The sequence below is a fragment of the Bombina bombina genome, chromosome 4 (genome assembly GCF_027579735.1).
Source record: "Bombina bombina isolate aBomBom1 chromosome 4, aBomBom1.pri, whole genome shotgun sequence".
NCBI lineage: Eukaryota > Metazoa > Chordata > Amphibia > Anura > Bombinatoridae > Bombina > Bombina bombina.
The window spans coordinates 1,225,154,071-1,225,173,562 of NC_069502.1; the positions used below are offsets into that span (position 1 = coordinate 1,225,154,071).

Consider the following 19,492-nt stretch of genomic DNA (forward strand, 5'->3'; position numbering starts at 1 on the left):
TGAGTGGTATAGGGTGAGTGCCTAGTATCAGGCTGTATGTGTGAGGGGTATAGGGTGAGTACCTAGTGTCAGACTGTATGTGTGAGGGGTATAGGGTGAGTACCTAGTGTCAGGCTGTATGTGTGAGGGATATAGGGTGAGTAGCTAGTGTCAGGCTGTATGTGTGAGGGGTATAGGGTGAGTACCTAGTATCAGGCTGTATGTGTGAGGGGTATAGGGTGAGTACCTAGTATCAGGCTGTATGTGTGAGGGGTATAGGGTGAGTACCTAGTATCAGGCTGTATGTGTGAGGGGTATAGGGTGAGTGCCTAGTGTAAGGCTGTATGTGTGAGGGGTATAGGGTGAGTACCTAGTATCAGGCTGTATGTGTGAGGGGTATAGGGTGAGTATCTAGTGTCAGGCTGTATGTGTGAGGGGTATAGGGTGAGTACCTAGTCTCAGGCTGTATGTGTGAGCGGTATAGGGTGAGTATCTAGTGTCAGGCTGTATGTGTGAGGGGTATAGGGTGAGTACCTAGTGTTAGGCTGTATGCGTGAGGGGTATAGGGTGAGTACCTAATATCAGGCTGTATGTGTGAGGGGTATAGGGTGAGTACCTAGTGTCAGGCTGTATGCGTGAGGGGTATAGGGTGAGTACCTAGTATCAGGCTGTATGTGTGAGGGGTATAGGGTGAGTACCTAGTATCAGGCTGTATGTGTGAGGGGTATAGGGTGAGTACCTAGTGTCAGGCTGTATGTGTGAGGGATATAGGGTGAGTAGCTAGTGTCAGGCTGTATGTGTGAGGGATATAGGGTGAGTACCTAGTGTCAGGCTGTATGTGTGAGGGGTATAGGGTGAGTAGCTAGTGTCAGGCTGTATGTGTGAGGGATATAGGGTGAGTACCTAGTGTCAGGCTGTATGTGTGAGGGGTATAGAGTGAGTACCTAGTGTATCAGGCTGTATGTGTGAGGGGTATAGGGTGAGTACCTAATATCAGGCTGTATGTGTGAGGGGTATAGGGTGAGTACCTAGTATCAGGCTGTATGTGTGAGGGGTATAGGGTGAGTACCTAGTGTCAGGCTGTATGTGTGAGGGGTATAGGGTGAGTAGCTAGTGTCAGGCTGTATGTGTGAGGGGTATAGGGTGAGTACCTAGTGTCAGGCTGTATGTGTGAGGGATATAGGGTGAGTAGCTAGTGTCATGCTGTATGTGTGAGGGGTATAGGGTGAGTGCCTAGTGTCAGGCTGTATGTGTGAGGGGTATAGGGTGAGTACCTAGTGTCAGACTGTATGTGTGAGGGGTATAGGGTGAGTACCTAGTGTATCAGGCTGTATGTGTGAGGGGTATAGGGTGAGTGCCTAGTATTAGGCTGTATGTGTGAGGGGTATAGGGTGAGTACCTAGTATCAGGCTGTATGTGTGAGGGGTATAGGGTGAGTACCTAGTGTCAGGCTGTATGTGTGAGGGGTATAGGGTGAGTACCTAGTATCAAGCTGTATGTGTGAGGGGTATAGGGTGAGTACCTAGTATCAGGCTGTATGTGTGAGGGGTATAGGGTGAGTACCTAGTATCAGGCTGTATGTGTGAGGGGTATAGGGTGAGTGCCTAGTGTCAGGCTGTATGTGTGAGGGGTATAGGGTGAGTACCTAGTATCAGGCTGTATGTGTGAGGGGTATAGGGTGAGTATCTAGTGTCAGGCTGTATGTGTGAGGGGTATAGGGTGAGTGCCTAGTGTCAGGCTGTATGTGTGAGGGGTATAGGGTGAGTATCTAGTGTCAGGCTGTATGTGTGAGGGGTATAGGGTGAGTAGCTAGTGTCAGGCTGTATGTGTGAGGGGTATAGGGTGAGTACCTAATATCAGGCTGTATGTGTGAGGGGTATAGGGTGAGTACCTAGTGTCAGGCTGTATGCGTGAGGGGTATAGGGTGAGTACCTAGTGTCAGGCTGTATGTGTGAGGGGTATAGGGTGAGTACCTAGTATCAGGCTGTATGTGTGAGGGGTATAGGGTGAGTACCTAGTGTCAGGCTGTATGTGTGAGCGGTATAGGGTGAGTATCTAGTGTCAGGCTGTATGTGTTAGGGGTATAGGGTGAGTACCTAGTGTTAGGCTGTATGCGTGAGGGGTATAGGGTGAGTACCTAATATCAGGCTGTATGTGTGAGGGGTATAGGGTGAGTACCTAGTGTCAGGCTGTATGCGTGAGGGGTATAGGGTGAGTACCTAGTATCAGGCTGTATGTGTGAGGGGTATAGGGTGAGTAGCTAGTGTTAGGCTGTATGTGTGAGGGGTATAGGGTGAGTAGCTAGTGTTAGGCTGTATGTGTGAGGGGTATAGGGTGAGTACCTAGTGTTAGGCTGTATGTGTGAGGGGTATAGGGTGAGTACATAGTATCAGGCTGTATGTGTGAGGGGTATAGGGTGAGTAGCTAGTGTCAGGCTGTATGTGTAAGGGGTATAGGGTGAGTAGCTAGTGTTAGGCTGTATGTGTGAGGGGTATAGGGTGAGTACCTAGTGTCAGGCTGTATGTGTGAGAGGTATAGGGTGAGTCGCTAGTGTTAGGCTGTATGTGTGAGGGGTATAGGGTGAGTAACTATTATCAGGCTGTATGTGTGAGGGGTATAGGGTGAGTACCTAATATCAGGCTGTATTTGTGAGGGGTATAGGGTGAGTACCTAGTATCAGGCTGTATGTGTGAGGGGTATAGGGTGAATAGCTAGTGTCAGGCTGTATGTGTGAGGGGTATAGGGTGAGTAGCTAGTGTTAGTCTGTATGTGTGAGGGGTATAGGGTGAGTACCTAGTGTTAGGCTGTATGTGTGAGGGGTATAGGGTGAGTACCTAGTATCAGGTTGTATGTGTGAGGGTTATAGGGTGAGTACCTAGTGTCAGGCTGTATGTGTGAGGGGTATAGGGTGAGTAGCTAGTGTTAGGCTGTATGTGTGAGGGGTATAGGGTGAGTGCCTAGTGTCAGGCTGTATGTATGAGGGGTATAGGGTGAGTGTCTAGTGTCAGGCTGTATGTGTGGGGGGTATAGGATGAGTACCTAGTATCAGGTTGTATGTGTGAGGGTTATAGGGTGAGTGCCTAGTGTCAGGCTGTATGTATGAGGGGTATAGGGTGATTGTCTAGTGTCAGGCTGTATGTGTGAGGGGTATAGGGTGAGTACCTAGTATCAGGCTGTATGTCTGAGGGGTATAGGGTGAGTACCTAGTGTCAGGCTGTATGTGTGAGGGGTATAGGGTGAGTACCTAGTATCAGGCTGTATGTGTGAGGGGTATAGGGTGAGTAGCTAGTATCAGGCTGTATGTGTGAGGGGTATAGGGTGAGTAGCTAGTATCAGGCTGTATGTGTGAGGGGTATAGGGTGAGTACCTTGAGTCAAGCTGTATGTGTGAGGGGTATAGGGTGAGTACCTAGTGTCAGGCTGTATGTGTGAGGGGTATAGGGTGAGTAGCTAGTGTCAGGCTGTATGTGTGAGGGGTATAGGGTGAGTGCCTAGTGTCAGGCTGTATGTGTGAGAGGTATAGGGTGAGTAACTAGTGTTAGGCTGTATGTGTGAGGGGTATAGGGTGAGTAACTAGTATCAGGGTGTATGTGTGAGGGGTATAGGGTGAGTACCTAATATCAGGCTGTATTTGTGAGGGGTATAGGGTGAGTACCTAGTATCAGGCTGTATGTGTGAGGTGTATAGGGTGAGTAGCTAGTGTCAGGCTGTATGTGTAAGGGGTATAGGGTGAGTGCCTAGTGTCAGGCTGTATGTGTGAGGGGTATAGGGTGAGTACCTAGTGTCAGGCTGTATGTGTGAGGGGTATAGGGTGAGTACCTAGTGTCAGGCTGTATGTGTGAGCGGTATAGGGTGAGTATCTAGTGTCAGGCTGTATGTGTGAAGGGTATAGGGTGAGTACCTAGTATCAGGCTGTATGTGTGAGGGGTATAGGGTGAGTAGCTAGTGTCAGGCTGTATGTGTGAGGGGTATAGGGTGAGTACCTAGTGTTAGGCTGTATGTGTGAGGGGTATAGGGTGAGTAGCTAGTGTCAGGCTGTATGTGTGAGGGGTATAGGGTGAGTAGCTAGTGTTAGGCTGTATGTGTGAGGGGTATAGGGTGAGTAGCTAGTGTTAGGCTGTATGTGTGAGGGGTATAGGGTGAGTACCTAGTGTCAGGCTGTATGTGTGAGGGGTATAGGGTGAGTAGCTAGTGTTAGGCTGTATGTGTGAGGGGTATAGGGTGAGTACCTAGTATCAGGCTGTATGTGTGAGGGGTATAGGGTGAGTACCTAATATCAGGCTGTATTTGTGAGGGGTATAGGGTGAGTACCTAGTATCAGGTTGTATGTGTGAGGGGTATAGGGTGAGTAGCTAGTATCAGGCTGTATGTGTGAGGGGGTATAGTGTGAGAAGCTAGTATCAGGCTGTATGTGTGAGGGGTATAGGGTGAGTAGCTAGTGTCAGGCTGTATGTGTGAGGGGTATAGGGTGAGTACCTAGTATCAGGCTGTATGTGTGAGGGGTATAGGGTGAGTACCTAATATCAGGCTGTATTTGTGAGGGGTATAGGGTGAGTAGCTAGTGTTAGGCTGTATGTGTGAGGGGTATAGGGTGAGTACCTAGTATCAGGCTGTATGTGTGAGGGGTATAGGGTGAGTACCTAGTATCAGGCTGTATGTGTGAGGGGTATAGGGTGAGTAGCTAGTGTCAGGCTGTATGTGTGAGGGGTATAGGGTGAGTAGCTAGTATCAGGCTGTATGTGTGAGGGGGTATAGTGTGAGAAGCTAGTATCAGGCTGTATGTGTGAGGGGTATAGGGTGAGTACCTTGTGTCAAGCTGTATGTGTGAGGGGTATAGGGTGAGTACCTAGTGTCAGGCTGTATGTGTGAGGGGTATAGGTTGAGTAGCTAGTGTCAGGCTGTATGTGTGAGGTGTATAGGGTGAGTGCCTAATATCAGGCTTTATTTGTGAGGGGTATAGGGTGAGTAGCTAGTGTTAGGCTGTATGTGTGAGGGGTATAGGGTGAGTAGCTAGTGTTAGGCTGTATGTGTGAGGGGTATATGGTGAGTAGCTAGTGTCAGGCTGTATGTGTGAGGGGTATAGGGTGAGTACCTAGTGTCAGGCTGTATGTGTGAGGGGTATAGGGTGAGTACCTAGTATCAGGCTGTATGTGTGAGGGGTATAGGGTGAGTAGCTAGTGTCAGGCTGTATGTGTGAGGGGTATAGGTTGAGTAGCTAGTGTCAGGCTGTATGTGTGAGGTGTATAGGGTGAGTGCCTAATATCAGGCTTTATTTGTGAGGGGTATAGGGTGAGTAGCTAGTGTTAGGCTGTATGTGTGAGGGGTATAGGGTGAGTAGCTAGTGTTAGGCTGTATGTGTGAGGGGTATAGGGTGAGTACCTAGTGTCAGGCTGTATGTGTGAGGGGTATAGGGTGAGTACCTAGTGTCAGGCTGTATGTGTGAGGGGTATAGGGTGAGTACCTAGTATCAGGCTGTATGTGTGAGGGGTATAGGGTGAGTAGCTAGTGTCAGGCTGTATGTGTGAGGGGTATAGGGTGAGTACCTAGTGTTAGGCTGTATGTGTGAGGGGTATAGGGTGAGTAGCTAGTGTCAGGCTGTATGTGTGAGGGGTATAGGGTGAGTAGCTAGTGTCAGGCTGTATGTGTGAGGGGTATAGGGTGAGTAGCTAGTGTTAGGCTGTATGTGTGAGGGGTATAAGGTGAGTACCTAGTGTCAGGCTGTATGTGTGAGGGGTATAGGGTGAGTGCCTAGTGTCAGGCTGTATGTGTGAGGGGTATAGGGTGAGTACCTAGTGTCAGGCTGTATGTGTGAGGGGTATAGGGTGAGTAGCTAGTGTTAGGCTGTATGTGTGAGGGGTATAGGGTGAGTACCTAGTATTAGGCTGTATGTGTGAGGGGTATAGGGTGAGTACCTAATATCAGGCTGTATTTGTGAGGGGTATAGGGTGAGTACCTAGTATCAGGTTGTATGTGTGAGGGTTATAGGGTGAGTGCCTAGTGTCAGGCTGTATGTGTGAGGGGTATAGGGTGAGTGTCTAGTGTCAGCCTGTATGTGTGAGGGGTATAGGGTGAGTGCCTAGTGTCAGGCTGTATGTGTGAGGGGTATAGGGTGAGTACCTAGTGTCAGGCTGTATGTGTGAGGGGTATAGGGTGAGTACCTAGTATCAGGCTGTATGTGTGAGGGGTATAGGGTGAGTAGCTAGTGTCAGGCTGTATGTGTGAGGGGTATAGGGTGAGTAGCTAGTATCAGGCTGTATGTGTGAGGGGGTATAGTGTGAGAAGCTAGTATCAGGCTGTATGTGTGAGGGGTATAGGGTGAGTACCTTGAGTCAAGCTGTATGTGTGAGGGGTATAGGGTAAGTGCCTAGTGTCAGGCTGTATGTGTGAGGGGTATAGGGTGAGTACCTAGTGTCAGGCTGTATGTGTGAGGGGTATAGGGTGAGTACCTAGTGTCAGACTGTATGTGTGAGGGGTATAGGGTGAGTACCTAGTGTCAGGCTGTATGTGTGAGGGGTATAGGGTGAGTGCCTAGTATCAGGCTGTATGTGTGAGGGGTATAGGGTGAGTACCTAGTATCAGGCTGTATGTGTGAGGGGTATAGGGTGAGTACTTAGTGTCAGGCTGTATGTGTGAGGGGTATAGGGTGAGTACCTAGTGTCAGGCTGTATGTGTGAGGGATATAGGGTGAGTAGCTAGTGTCAGGCTGTATGTGTGAGGGGTATAGGGTGAGTACCTAGTGTCAGGCTGTATGTGTGAGGAGTATAGGGTGAGTACCTAGTATCAAGCTGCATGTGTGAGGGGTATAGGGTGAGTGCCTAGTGTCAGGCTGTATGTGTGAGGGGTATAGGGTGAGTACCTAGTGTCAGGCTGTATGTGTGAGGGGTATAGGGTGAGTGTCTAGTGTCAGGCTGTATGTGTGAGGGGTATAGGGTGAGTACCTAGTGTCAGGCTGTATGTGTGAGGGGTATAGGGTGAGTGTCTAGTGTCAGGCTGTATGTGTGAGGGGTATAGGGTGAGTGCCTAGTGTCAGGCTGTATGTGTGAGGGGTATAGGGTGAGTACCTAGTGTCAGGCTGTATGTGTGAGGGGTATAGGGTGAGTATCTAGTGTCAGGCTGTATGTGTGAGGGGTATAGGGTGAGTATCTAGTGTCAGGCTGTATGTGTGAGGGGTATAGGGTGAGTGCCTAGTGTCAGGCTGTATGTGTGAGGGGTATAGGGTGAGTAGTGTCAGGCTGTATGTGTGAGGGGTATAGGGTGAGTAGCTAGTGTCAGGCTGTATGTGTGAGCGGTATAGGGTGAGTATCTAGTGTCAGGCTGTAGGTGTGAGGGGTATAGGGTGAGTACCTAGTGTCAGGCTGTATGCGTGAGGGGTATAGGGTGAGTACCTAATATCAGGCTGTATGTGTGAGGGGTATAGGGTGAGTAGCTAGTGTCAGGCTGTATGTGTGAGGGGTATAGGGTGAGTGCCTAGTATCAGGCTGTATGTGTGAGGGGTATAGGGTGAGTACCTAGTTTCAGGCTGTATGTGTGAGGGGTATAGGGTGAGTGCCTAGTGTCAGGCTGTATGTGTGAGGGGTATAGGGTGAGTAGCTAGTGTCAGGCTGTATGTGTGAGGGGGGTATAGGGTGAGTAGCTAGTGTCAGGCTGTATGTGTGAGAGGGGTATAGGGTGAGTAGCTAGTGTCAGGCTGTATGTGTGAGGGGTATATGGTGAGTAGCTAGTGTACCTAGAGTACCTATACCCCCTCACACATACAGCCTGACACTAGGTAGGGTGAGTGCCTGGCGGTGTCGGGCTGTATGTGTGTGAGTGGGGTGTAGGGTGAGTGCCTGGGGGTATTAGGCTGTATGTGCGTGAGGGTGTGTGAGTGGGGTGTAGGGTTGTTTTTCTTTCGACTTAAGAAATGACCATATTTTATTTTGTCTTGCATCCTCAGCTTTTCGAGGCGTGGTGGGAGATCAGATACGGGCCGCTTGCCGTGTTGACCCTCTCTCTGGATTTAATATTGCTGCAGAATGGCTTCGCTATCAGGTTTCTGTCCCCCTAGATTTTGGAACAAGAAATAGTAAGTAGCGTTTGTTCCATCTTGAGCTCTCTGCTGTGATTGCTAGAATTCATTGTTCTAGTTGATCTAGGTCTTCGTGTAGCTTTTGTACCTGGCCTGTTAATCACTTTTGTGTATTACAGGGTAATCGTTGACCCTGGTTCCCCACTCTGTGCCATGTGTTGCTTTTCAGTCTGTCCCTGGGCTGCCACGCTGTACGTTGTGTTACTGTGCTCCCTGTGCCGTGTTGTGTTACTGTGCTCCCTGTGCCGTGTTGTGTTACTGTGCTTCCTGTGTTGTGTTATTGTGCACCCTGTGCCGTGCTGTGTTACTGTGCGCCCTGTGCCGTGTTACTGTGCGCCCTGTGCCATGCATTGTTACTGTGCGCCCTGGTGTGTTACTGTGTGCCCTGTGCCGTGTTTAGTTACTGCGCGCCCTGTGCTGTGGTACCCTGTACCGTGCCGTGGTGTGGTGCCCTGTGCCGTGTTGTGGTACCCTGTGCTCCCTGTGCCGTGTTGTGGTACCCTGTGCTCCCTGTGCCGTGTTGTGGTACCCTGTGCTCCCTGTGCCGTGTTGTGGTACCCTGTGCCGTGTTGTGGTACCCTGTGCTCCCTGTGCCGTGTTGTGGTACCCTGTGCCGTGTTGTGGTACCCTGTGCTCCCTGTGCCGTGTTGTGGTACCCTGTGCTCCCTGTGCCGTGTTGTGGTACCCTGTGCTCCCTGTGCCGTGTTTTGTTACTGTGCTCCGTGCGCCCTGTGTTGTGTTACTGTGCGCCCTGTGTTGTGTTACAGTGCGCCCTGTGTTGTGTTACAGTGCGCCCTGTGTTGTGTTACAGTGCGCCCTGTGTTGTGTTACAGTGCGCCCTGTGTTGTGTTACTGTGCGCCCTGTGTTGTGTTACTGTGCGCCCTGTGCCGTGGTGTGTTACCCTGTGCCGTGGTGTGTTACCCTGTGCCGTGGTGTGTTACCCTGTGCCGTGGTGTGTTACTGTGCGCCCTGTGCCGTGGTGTGTTACTGTGCGCCCTGGTGTGTTACTGTGCGCCCTGGTGTGTTACTGTGCGCCCTGGTGTGTTACTGTGCGCCCTGTGCCCTGGTGTGTTACTGTGCGCCCTGTGCCCTGGTGTGTTACTGTGCGCCCTGTGCCCTGGTGTGTTACTGTACGCCCTGTGCCCTGGTGTGTTACTGTACGCCCTGTGCCCTGGTGTGTTACTGTACGCCCTGTGCCCTGGTGTGTTACTGTACGCCCTGTGCCCTGGTGTGTTACTGTGCGCCCTGTGCCCTGGTGTGTTACTGTGCGCCCTGTGCCCTGGTGTGTTACTCTGCGCCCTGGTGTGTTACTGTGCGCCCTGGTGTGTTACTGTGCGCCCTGTGCCCTGGTGTGTTACTGTGCGCCCTGTGCCCTGGTGTGTTACTGTACGCCCTGTGCCCTGGTGTGTTACTGTACGCCCTGTGCCCTGGTGTTTTACTGTGCGCCCTGTGCCCTGGTGTGTTACTGTGCGCCCTGTGCCCTGGTGTGTTACTGTGCGCCCTGTGCCCTGGTGTGTTACTGTACGCCCTGTGCCCTGGTGTGTTACTGTACGCCCTGTGCCCTGGTGTTTTACTCTGCGCCCTGTGCCCTGGTGTGTTACTGTGCGCCCTGTGCCCTGGTGTGTTACTGTGCGCCCTGTGCCCTGGTGTGTTACTGTACGCCCTGTGCCCTGGTGTGTTACTGTACGCCCTGTGCCCTGGTGTTTTACTGTGCGCCCTGTGCCCTGGTGTGTTACTCTGCGCCCTGTGCCGTGGTGTTTTACTCTGCGCCCTGTGCCGTGGTGTGTTACTGTGCGCCCTGTGCCCTGGTGTGTTACTCTGCGCCCTGTGCCGTGGTGTTTTACTCTGCGCCCTGTGCCGTGGTGTGTTACTGTGCGCCCTGTGCCCTGGTGTGTTACTGTGCGCCCTGTGCCCTGGTGTGTTACTCTGCGCCCTGTGCCGTGGTGTGTTACTGTGCGCCCTGTGCCCTGGTGTGTTACTGTGCGCCCTGTGCCCTGGTGTGTTACTCTGCGCCCTGTGCCGTGGTGTGTTACTGTGCGCCCTGTGCTGTTTGTTGCTTAGAAATCTTTTTTTTCCCCTCTGGGCTGCCACCCCTGTGCTATTTGTTACTTTGCCACCTGTGCAGTTTTTTACTGTGCGCCGTGTGTTGTACAAACCTTTTCCCCACATGCAGTGCTCTGCAGAATAAGAAATAGATTTCCTTTTTAATGGTTATTTTCACAACTAATATCTTCACTCTCTTGTAGACAGTCTGGAAGATGAACAGTGCAACCTCTTATCACCGTCCTTCATTCAATGGGATGCTATGACCTTCTTCTGTGAAAGTGTCACCAGCCAGCTTTTCAAAATGCAATGCAAGGAGGTGAGAATGTTGCTGTCTCGCCCCTCTTCCCATTGTTTTACCTTAAAGGGACAGTCAAGTCCAAAAGTAACTTTCATGATTCAGATAGGGCATGCAATTTTAAAAAAACTTTCCAATTTACTTGTATCACCAATTTTGCTTTGTTCTTTTGGTATTCTTAGTTTAAAGCTAAACCTAGGAGGTTCATATGCTAATTTCTTAGACCTTTAAGGCCTCCTCTAATCCAAATGCATTTTGATAGTTTTTCACCACTAGAGGGCATTAGTTCACGTGTTTCATATAGATAACATTGAGCTCTTGCACGTGAATTTATCATGGAGACAGCTTTGATTGGCTAAAATGCAAGTCTGTCAAAAGAACTGAAATAAGGGGGCAGTCTGCTAAAGCTTAGATACAAGGTAATTACAGAGGTAAAATGTGTATAATTATAACTGTTGGTTATGCAAAGCTGGGGAATTGGTAATTAAGGAATTATCTGTCTTTTAAAACAAGAAAAATTCTGGTGTTGACTTTCCCATTATTGTTTGGTTTCTTCTAGGACTTTATAACATTAGATTCAGTATCACGATCTGCTCCATTTTTTGGGGTCATAGGATTTTGGTCTTCCTGGGGGAGGTTGTGGGAGAGATACCAGAGTGGGATATGTGGGGTAGTAGGATGCTGACAGTACTGAGATATAGGTACAGCAGTATTAGGCTGTGTAGTGACCACCAGTAGCTGTTGTCAGAAAGTAGCAACAGTTGCTATGTTTAGGAGATAATCACAAAATCTCTGAGGGCACCTGGAAAGGTACTGTCTAGTAGGTTCTGATGGGAGGTGCATTTGGGTAGGATAGTCACAACCTGATGATTTCAGATGTACAATTAAGATGGTTACCTGTTGAAAAACAGAGGTAGAAAAGGATTTATAGTTGGCTATAGACCCCACAAGAGCACTCAATGCCAGGCAGCAGCTACTTTTGCTAATGTTAGTGTGTATAGAAAGGAACATGCATGTGGAGAAAGGACAATTCTCTCCTTTTATAAATCTCTGGTAAGACCTCACCTTAGAGTACGGATTATAGTGTTGAGGACCAGTTATGAAGGACAGTACAGAGCTAGGCAGGGAAATTAGTGGGAGTGAAAGATTTATGCTCGGAGAGGTTAACCAAACTGGTTACATTAGGGGTGATGGGATTATTGTATATTCGTGACCATATAGGGCTTGATAATCAAAGCTCGCCGGTATGGAGAGAAATCACACACAATCTTTTAGGTCTCTTTTTGATCATTTTATTGTAATGTAGGTGTCTCTGCTTCACATCCAGAACCAGTGAGATAAACCGCTACTTTTTCCCTTTATTAAATTGTGTGAGGGACCTCACAGTAACTAAAACAAAACCAGGGTAAATAGGGTTGCTGAAGGGTGAACTCAGTGGGATTCTTCCTACCGGATCCGTTCTGTTACTGTTTTTACATCATGTGCTTCTCTCCTCTCAGGATCTCCCAGTCGCTGAGGGCATAGAGCTTCTTCAGTGTATTCTACACTTTGAGACCAAGGACCCACTCATCCTGTCCTGTGTGCTCTCCAGCCTGTTGACCTTCTTCCCATTTGTGAGCTACAGGAGCGAGTTGTTGCCCCCATTGCTGGAGAAGGTGAGTGCATTGGGGATGTAACAAGGATTGGATACGGTTTTCTGAGGAGAATCTAATGAGAGCCCATGTTGTCTGGGATATCAGACGTCAGATTGTCCTACAGTTCCCACTGGTTCTGGTGCACCAGAGACTCCATCCTCTTAGCCGCTGGGTGGTGGATTGCTCTGAAGAGAAATTAAACGGAATTGCAGTATACGTTTATTATTCATTTCTCCAACATAGGTGTGTCCGGTCCACGGCGTCATCCTTACTTGTGGGATATTCTCTTCCCCAACAGGAAATGGCAAAGAGCCCAGCAAAGCTGGTCACATGATCCCTCCTAGGCTCCGCCTACCCCAGTCATTCTCTTTGCCGTTGTACAGGCAACATCTCCACGGAGATGGCTTAGAGTTTTTTAGTGTTTAACTGTAGTTTTTATTATTCAATCAAGAGTTTGTTATTTTGAAATAGTGCTGGTATGTACTATTTACTCAGAAACAGAAAAGAGATGAAGATTTCTGTTTGTATGAGGAAAATGATTTTAGCAACCGTCACTAAAATCCATGGCTGTTCCACACAGGACTGTTGAGAGCAATTAACTTCAGTTGGGGGAACAGTGAGCAGTCTCTTGCTGCTTGAGGTATGACACATTCTAACAAGACGATGTAATGCTGGAAGCTGTCATTTTCCCTCTGGGATCCGGTAAGCCATGTTTATTACGATTGTAAATAAGGGCTTCAAAAAGGGCTTATTAAGACTGTAGACTTTTTTTGGGCTAAATCGATTGATTATTAACACATATTTAGCCTTGAGGAATCATTTTATCTGGGTATTTTGATATAATAATATCGGCAGGCACTGTTTTAGACACCTTATTCTTTAGGGGCTTTCCCAAAGCATAGGCAGAGCCTCATTTTCGCGCCGGTGTTGCGCACTTGTTTTTGAGAGGCATGGCATGCAGTCGCATGTGAGAGGAGCTCTGATACTTAGAAAAGACTTTCTGAAGGCGTCATTTGGTATCGTATTCCCCTTGGGGCTTGGTTGGGTCTCAGCAAAGCAGATACCAGGGACTGTAAAGGGGTTAAAGTTCAAAACGGCTCCGGTTCCGTTATTTTAAGGGTTAAAGCTTCCAAATTTGGTGTGCAATACTTTTAAGGCTTTAAGACACTGTGGTGAAAATTTGGTGAATTTTGAACAATTCCTTCATGTTTTTTCGCATTTGCAGTAATAAAGTGTGTTCAGTTTAAAATTTAAAGTGACAGTAACGGTTTTATTTTAAAACGTTTTTTGTACTTGTTATCAAGTTTATGCCTGTTTAACATGTCTGAACTACCAGATAGACTGTGTTCTGAATGTGGGGAAGCCAGAATTCCTATTCATTTAAATAAATGTGATTTATGTGACAATGACAATGATGCCCAAGATGATTCCTCAAGTGAGGGGAGTAAGCATGGTACTGCATCATTCCCTCCTTCGTCTACACGAGTCTTGCCCACTCAGGAGGCCCCTAGTACATCTAGCGCGCCAATACTCCTTACTATGCAACAATTAACGGCTGTAATGGATAATTCTGTCAAAAACATTTTAGCCAAAATGAACACTTATCAGCGTAAGCGCGACTGCTCTGTTTTAGATACTGAAGAGCATGACGACGCTGATATTAATATTTCTGAAGGGCCCCTAACTCAGTCTGATGGGGCCAGGGAGGTTTTGTCTGAGGGAGAAATTACTGATTCAGGGAACATTTCTCAACAAGCTGAACCTGATGTGATTGCATTTAAATTTAAGTTGGAACATCTCCGCATTCTGCTTAAGGAGGTATTATCCACTCTGGATGATTGTGACAAGTTGGTCATCCCAGAGAAACTATGTAAAATGGACAAGTTCCTAGAGGTGCCGGGGCTCCCAGAAGCTTTTCCTATACCCAAGCGGGTGGCGGACATTGTTAATAAAGAATGGGAAAGGCCCGGTATTCCTTTCGTCCCTCCCCCCATATTTAAAAAATTGTTTCCTATGGTCGACCCCAGAAAGGACTTATGGCAGACAGTCCCCAAGGTCGAGGGAGCGGTTTCCACTTTAAACAAACGCACCACTATACCCATAGAGGATAGTTGTGCTTTCAAAGATCCTATGGATAAAAAATTAGAAGGTTTGCTTAAAAAGATGTTTGTTCAGCAGGGTTACCTTCTACAACCAATTTCATGCATTGTCCCTGTCGCTACAGCCGCATGTTTCTGGTTCGATGAGCTGATAAAGGCGGTCGACAGTGATTCCCCTCCTTATGAGGAGATTATGGACAGAATCAATGCTCTCAAATTGGCTAATTCTTTCACCCTAGACGCCACTTTGCAATTGGCTAGGTTAGCGGCTAAGAATTCTGGGTTTGCTATTGTGGCGCGCAGAGCGCTTTGGTTGAAATCTTGGTCGGCTGATGCGTCTTCCAAGAACAAGCTACTTAACATTCCTTTCAAGGGGAAAACGCTGTTTGGCCCTGACTTGAAAGAGATTATCTCGGATATCACTGGGGGTAAGGGCCACGCCCTTCCTCAGGATCGGCCTTTCAAGGCAAAAAATAAACCTAATTTTCGTCCCTTTCGTAGAAACGGACCAGCCCAAAGTGCTACGTCCTCTAAGCAAGAGGGTAATACTTCTCAAGCCAAGCCAGCTTGGAGACCAATGCAAGGCTGGAACAAGGGAAAGCAGGCCAAGAAACCTGCCACTGCTACCAAGACAGCATGAAATGTTGGCCCCCGATCCGGGACCGGATCTGGTGGGGGGCAGACTCTCTCTCTTCGCTCAGGCTTGGGCAAGAGATGTTCTGGATCCTTGGGCGCTAGAAATAGTCTCCCAAGGTTATCTTCTGGAATTCAAGGGACTTCCCCCAAGGGGGAGGTTCCACAGGTCTCAGTTGTCTTCAGACCACATAAAAAGACAGGCATTCTTACATTGTGTAGAAGACCTGTTAAAAATGGGAGTGATTCATCCCGTTCCATTAAGAGAACAAGGGATGGGGTTCTACTCCAATCTGTTCCCAAAAAAGAGGGAACGTTCAGACCAATCTTAGATCTCAAGATCTTAAACAAGTTTCTCAAGGTTCCATCGTTCAAGATGGAAACCATTCGAACTATTCTTCCTTCCATCCAGGAAGGTCAATTCATGACCACGGTGGATTTAAAGGATGCGTATCTACATATTCCTATCCACAAGGAACATCATCGGTTCCTGAGGTTCGCATTCCTGGACAAACATTACCAGTTCGTGGCGCTTCCTTTCGGATTAGCCACTGCTCCGAGGATTTTCACAAAGGTACTAGGGTCCCTTCTAGCTGTGCTAAGACCAAGGGGCATTGCTGTAGTACCTTACTTGGACGACATTCTGATTCAAGCGTCGTCCCTTCCTCAAGCAAAGGCTCACACGGACATTGTCCTGGCCTTTCTCAGATCTCACGGATGGAAAGTGAACGTGGAAAAGAGTTCTCTATCTCCGTCAACAAGGGTTCCCTTCTTGGGAACAATAATAGACTCCTTAGAAATGAGGATTTTTCTGACAGAGGCCAGAAAAACAAAACTTCTAGACTCTTGTCGGATACTTCATTCCGTTCCTCTTCCTTCCATAGCTCAGTGCATGGAAGTGATCGGGTTGATGGTAGCGGCAATGGACATTGTTCCTTTTGCACGCATTCATCTAAGACCATTACAACTGTGCATGCTCAGTCAGTGGAATGGGGACTATACAGACTTGTCTCCGAAGATACAAGTAAATCAGAGGACCAGAGACTCACTCCGTTGGTGGCTGTCCCTGGACAACCTGTCACGAGGGATGACATTCCGCAGACCAGAGTGGGTCATTGTCACGACCGACGCCAGTCTGATGGGCTGGGGCGCGGTCTGGGGATCCCTGAAAGCTCAGGGTCTTTGGTCTCGGGAAGAATCTCTTCTACCGATAAATATTCTGGAACTGAGAGCGATATTCAATGCTCTCAAGGCTTGGCCTCAGCTAGCGAGGGCCAAGTTCATACGGTTTCAATCAGACAACATGACAACTGTTGCGTACATCAACCATCAGGGGGGAACAAGGAGTTCCCTGGCGATGGAAGAAGTGACCAAAATCATTCTATGGGCGGAGTCTCACTCCTGCCACCTGTCTGCTATCCACATCCCAGGAGTGGAAAATTGGGAAGCGGATTTTCTGAGTCGTCAGACATTGCATCCGGGGGAGTGGGAACTCCATCCGGAAATCTTTGCCCAAGTCACTCAGCTGTGGGGCATTCCAGACATGGATCTGATGGCCTCTCGTCAGAACTTCAAAGTTCCTTGCTACGGGTCCAGATCCAGGGATCCCAAGGCGGCTCTAGTGGATGCACTAGTAGCACCTTGGACCTTCAAACTAGCTTATGTGTTCCCGCCGTTTCCTCTCATCCCCAGGCTGGTAGCCAGGATCAATCAGGAGAGGGCGTCGGTGATCTTGATAGCTCCTGCGTGGCCACGCAGGACTTGGTACGCAGATCTGGTGAATATGTCATCGGCTCCTCCTTGGAAGCTACCTTTGAGACGAGACCTTCTTGTTCAGGGTCCGTTCGAACATCCGAATCTGGTTTCACTCCAGCTGACTGCTTGGAGATTGAACGCTTGATCTTATCGAAGCGAGGATTCTCAGATTCTGTTATCGATACTCTTGTTCAGGCCAGAAAGCCTGTAACTAGAAAGATTTACCACAAAATTTGGAAAAAATATATCTGTTGGTGTGAATCTAAAGGATTCCCTTGGGACAAGGTTAAGATTCCTAGGATTCTATCCTTCCTTCAAGAAGGATTGGAAAAAGGATTATCTGCAAGTTCCCTGAAGGGACAGATTTCTGCCTTGTCTGTGTTACTTCACAAAAGGCTGGCCGCTGTGCCAGATGTTCAAGCCTTTGTTCAGGCTCTGGTTAGAATTAAGCCTGTTTACAAACCTTTGACTCCTCCTTGGAGTCTCAATTTAGTTCTTTCAGTTCTTCAGGGGGTTCCGTTTGAACCCTTGCATTCCGTTGATATTAAGTTATTATCTTGGAAAGTTTTGTTTTTAGTTGCAATTTCTTCTGCTAGAAGAGTTTCAGAATTATCTGCTCTGCAGTGTTCTCCTCCTTATCTGGTGTCCCATGCAGATAAGGTGGTTTTACGTACTAAACCTGGTTTTCTTCCAAAAGTTGTTTCTAACAAAAACATTAACCAGGAGATTATCGTACCTTCTCTGTGTCCGAAACCAGTTTCAAAGAAGGAACGTTTGTTGCACAATTTGGATGTTGTTCGCGCTCTAAAATTCTATTTAGATGCTACAAAGGATTTCAGACAAACATCTTCCTTGTTTGTTGTTTATTCCGGTAAAAGGAGAGGTCAAAAAGCAACTTCTACCTCTCTCTCTTTTTGGATTAAAAGCATCATCAGATTGGCTTACGAGACTGCCGGACGGCAGCCTCCCGAAAGAATCACAGCTCATTCCACTAGGGCTGTGGCTTCCACATGGGCCTTCAAGAACGAGGCTTCTGTTGATCAGATATGTAGGGCAGCGACTTGGTCTTCACTGCACACTTTTACCAAATTTTACAAGTTTGATACTTTTGCTTCTTCTGAGGCTATTTTTGGGAGAAAGGTTTTGCAAGCCGTGGTGCCTTCCATTTAGGTGACCTGATTTGCTCCCTCCCTTCATCCGTGTCCTAAAGCTTTGGTATTGGTTCCCACAAGTAAGGATGACGCCGTGGACCGGACACACCTATGTTGGAGAAAACAGAATTTATGTTTACCTGATAAATTACTTTCTCCAACGGTGTGTCCGGTCCACGGCCCGCCCTGGTTTTTTTAATCAGGTCTGATAATTTATTTTCTTTAACTACAGTCACCACGGTACCATATGGTTTCTCCTATGCAAATATTCCTCCTTAACGTCGGTCGAATGACTGGGGTAGGCGGAGCCTAGGAGGGATCATGTGACCAGCTTTGCTGGGCTCTTTGCCATTTCCTGTTGGGGAAGAGAATATCCCACAAGTAAGGATGACGCCGTGGACCGGACACACCGTTGGAGAAAGTAATTTATCAGGTAAACATAAATTCTGTTTTATTAGACACACATGAAGATTGTGCTTGTTCTGCTCCTTCCTGCTGAAGTGTGGTGCCATTTACCTGAGCCTGCACAGTACTTGGTTAGATTGGAGCGCGCAGTCATTTACATCTGTTCCTAATTGGCCTCAGTAAAGGACACCATGAACAGGAATTTCAAGAGATCTATCCCTAAACTGTTCTTGATTTGCAAAACCCTGTATCTTGTGTAATAACAATACTGTTAGACAATAATTATATTTGCTCTGCAATGCTTGAAGGGGCATAAAAGTGCAAGGAGAGAATGCTGTGTTAGAGCAGTATATTATTGTCCTCTTGCTTGCATATAACTGTATGTACATATCTGTATATCCTGCATAGTCCGTTCCAGAGCAGCACTGCAATACTACAAACTAAAACATCTTTTGTGCGTATGAAAGCGTTACGTAAACATGTTAATGATTTATGCATTCGCCGGATGTTTGTGCAGCGCTGGTCTGGGCGATAGTAACTCACTGGCTGATGAGGAAATGTCCCCGGGCTGTATTTGGTGGAACCCTCCACAAGCATTAAGCACAGGAACATTCATTGTACAAATACATGTGAATGACATTTTATATATGCTCCAGAGAGGCTAATGTAAAGCCAAATACCCTGTGATAGGTGAGGGGTGAGTCTGTAGCCCCAGAAGTACAGTGAGTGTACGTGTCTGTTTAGGTACGTGTAGAACTTATTCTCCTTACTGACTCTGCTGGGGAGGGGTGAGGAGGGGGGGGGGGGGAGTCTGTAGCCCCAGAAGTACAGTGAGTGTACGTGTCTGTTTAGGTACGTGTAGAACTTATTCTCCTTACTGACTCTGCTGGGGAGGGGTGAGGAGGGCGGGGGGTGGGAGTCTGTAGCCCCAGAAGTACAGTGAGTGTACGTGTCTGTTTAGGTACGTGTAGAACTTATTCTCCTTACTGACTCTGCTGGGGAGGGGTGAGGAGCGGGGGTGAGTCTGTAGCCCCAGAAGTACAGTGAGTGTACTTGTCTGTTTAGGTACGTGTAGAACTTATTCTCCTTACTGACTCTGCTGGGGAGGGGTGAGGAGCGGGGGTGAGTCTGTAGCCCCAGAAGTACAGTGAGTGAACGTGTCTGTTTAGGTACATGTAGAACTTATTCTCCTTACTGACTCTGCTGGGGAGGGGTGAGGAGCGGGGGTGAGTCTGTAGCCCCAGAAGTACAGTGAGTGTACGTGTAGAACTTATTCTCTTTACTGACTCTGCTGGGGAGGGGGGAGGGGGGGGGGAGTCTGTAGCCCCAGAAGTACAGTGAGTGTACGTGTCTGTTTAGGTACGTGTAGAACTTATTTTCCTTACTGACTCTGCTGGGGAGGGGTGAGGAGCTGGGGTGAGTCTGTA

At 48.1% G+C, this 19,492-nt stretch overlaps 1 protein-coding gene across 1 annotated transcript in view; it reads left to right on the forward strand.

The window, feature by feature from the left end:
* Nucleotides 1–19,492, forward strand: part of XPO5 (exportin 5) — a 630,805-nt gene that overhangs the window by 206,871 nt on the left and 404,442 nt on the right. The window contains exons 13-15 of the mRNA XM_053712755.1: nucleotides 7,915–8,043; nucleotides 10,294–10,409; nucleotides 11,888–12,043. Of these exons, the coding sequence (XP_053568730.1) occupies nucleotides 7,915–8,043; nucleotides 10,294–10,409; nucleotides 11,888–12,043 (401 nt within the window). The remainder of the gene's footprint in view (nucleotides 1–7,914; nucleotides 8,044–10,293; nucleotides 10,410–11,887; nucleotides 12,044–19,492) is intronic.